Here is a 347-nt window from a genome sequence, read left to right as displayed (position 1 = left end):
GGGGGGGGGGAACTTCAGCAGTGCGCAAGGATGGAGGGGTCAGGAGCAAAAATACGGCATCACAGGGAATGGGATAAACGGGATTGTTTTACCCCAAAATGAGGGCAAGAAGGCAGCCGGAGCAGGCCGGGAGCAGCTCACCGGCTGCGGGCTTGGGCACCGCTATAGGATTTTATGGGGTGGGAACCGGGGCGCGCCGCCCCCTTACCATCTCCGGGGTGCAGGGGTAGGTGCGGCGGCCCTCGGCGCTGGCCTGGCAGTTGAACAGGGCCACCCCCAGCTTGGCCACCTCCTCCTCGCTCAGGTCGGCGCAGGACGAGCGGAGCCGCGCCACGACCTGGCGGCGG

At 66.9% G+C, this 347-nt stretch overlaps 1 protein-coding gene across 1 annotated transcript in view; it reads right to left on the bottom strand.

Annotated features, from left to right (window-relative positions):
- Positions 1-157: 157 nt before the first annotated feature.
- The window catches only part of LOC118159114 (protein brambleberry-like), a 667-nt gene continuing 477 nt past the window's right edge, over positions 158-347 (bottom strand). Inside the window, exon 2 of the mRNA XM_035313740.1 lies at positions 158-337. Coding sequence (XP_035169631.1) covers positions 173-337 — 165 coding nt within the window. The 3' untranslated portion in view covers positions 158-172. The remainder of the gene's footprint in view (positions 338-347) is intronic.

Source organism: Oxyura jamaicensis, unplaced genomic scaffold, assembly GCF_011077185.1.
Source record: "Oxyura jamaicensis isolate SHBP4307 breed ruddy duck unplaced genomic scaffold, BPBGC_Ojam_1.0 oxyUn_random_OJ67304, whole genome shotgun sequence".
NCBI lineage: Eukaryota > Metazoa > Chordata > Aves > Anseriformes > Anatidae > Oxyura > Oxyura jamaicensis.
This window is presented reverse-complemented; position numbering and strand designations above follow the sequence as displayed.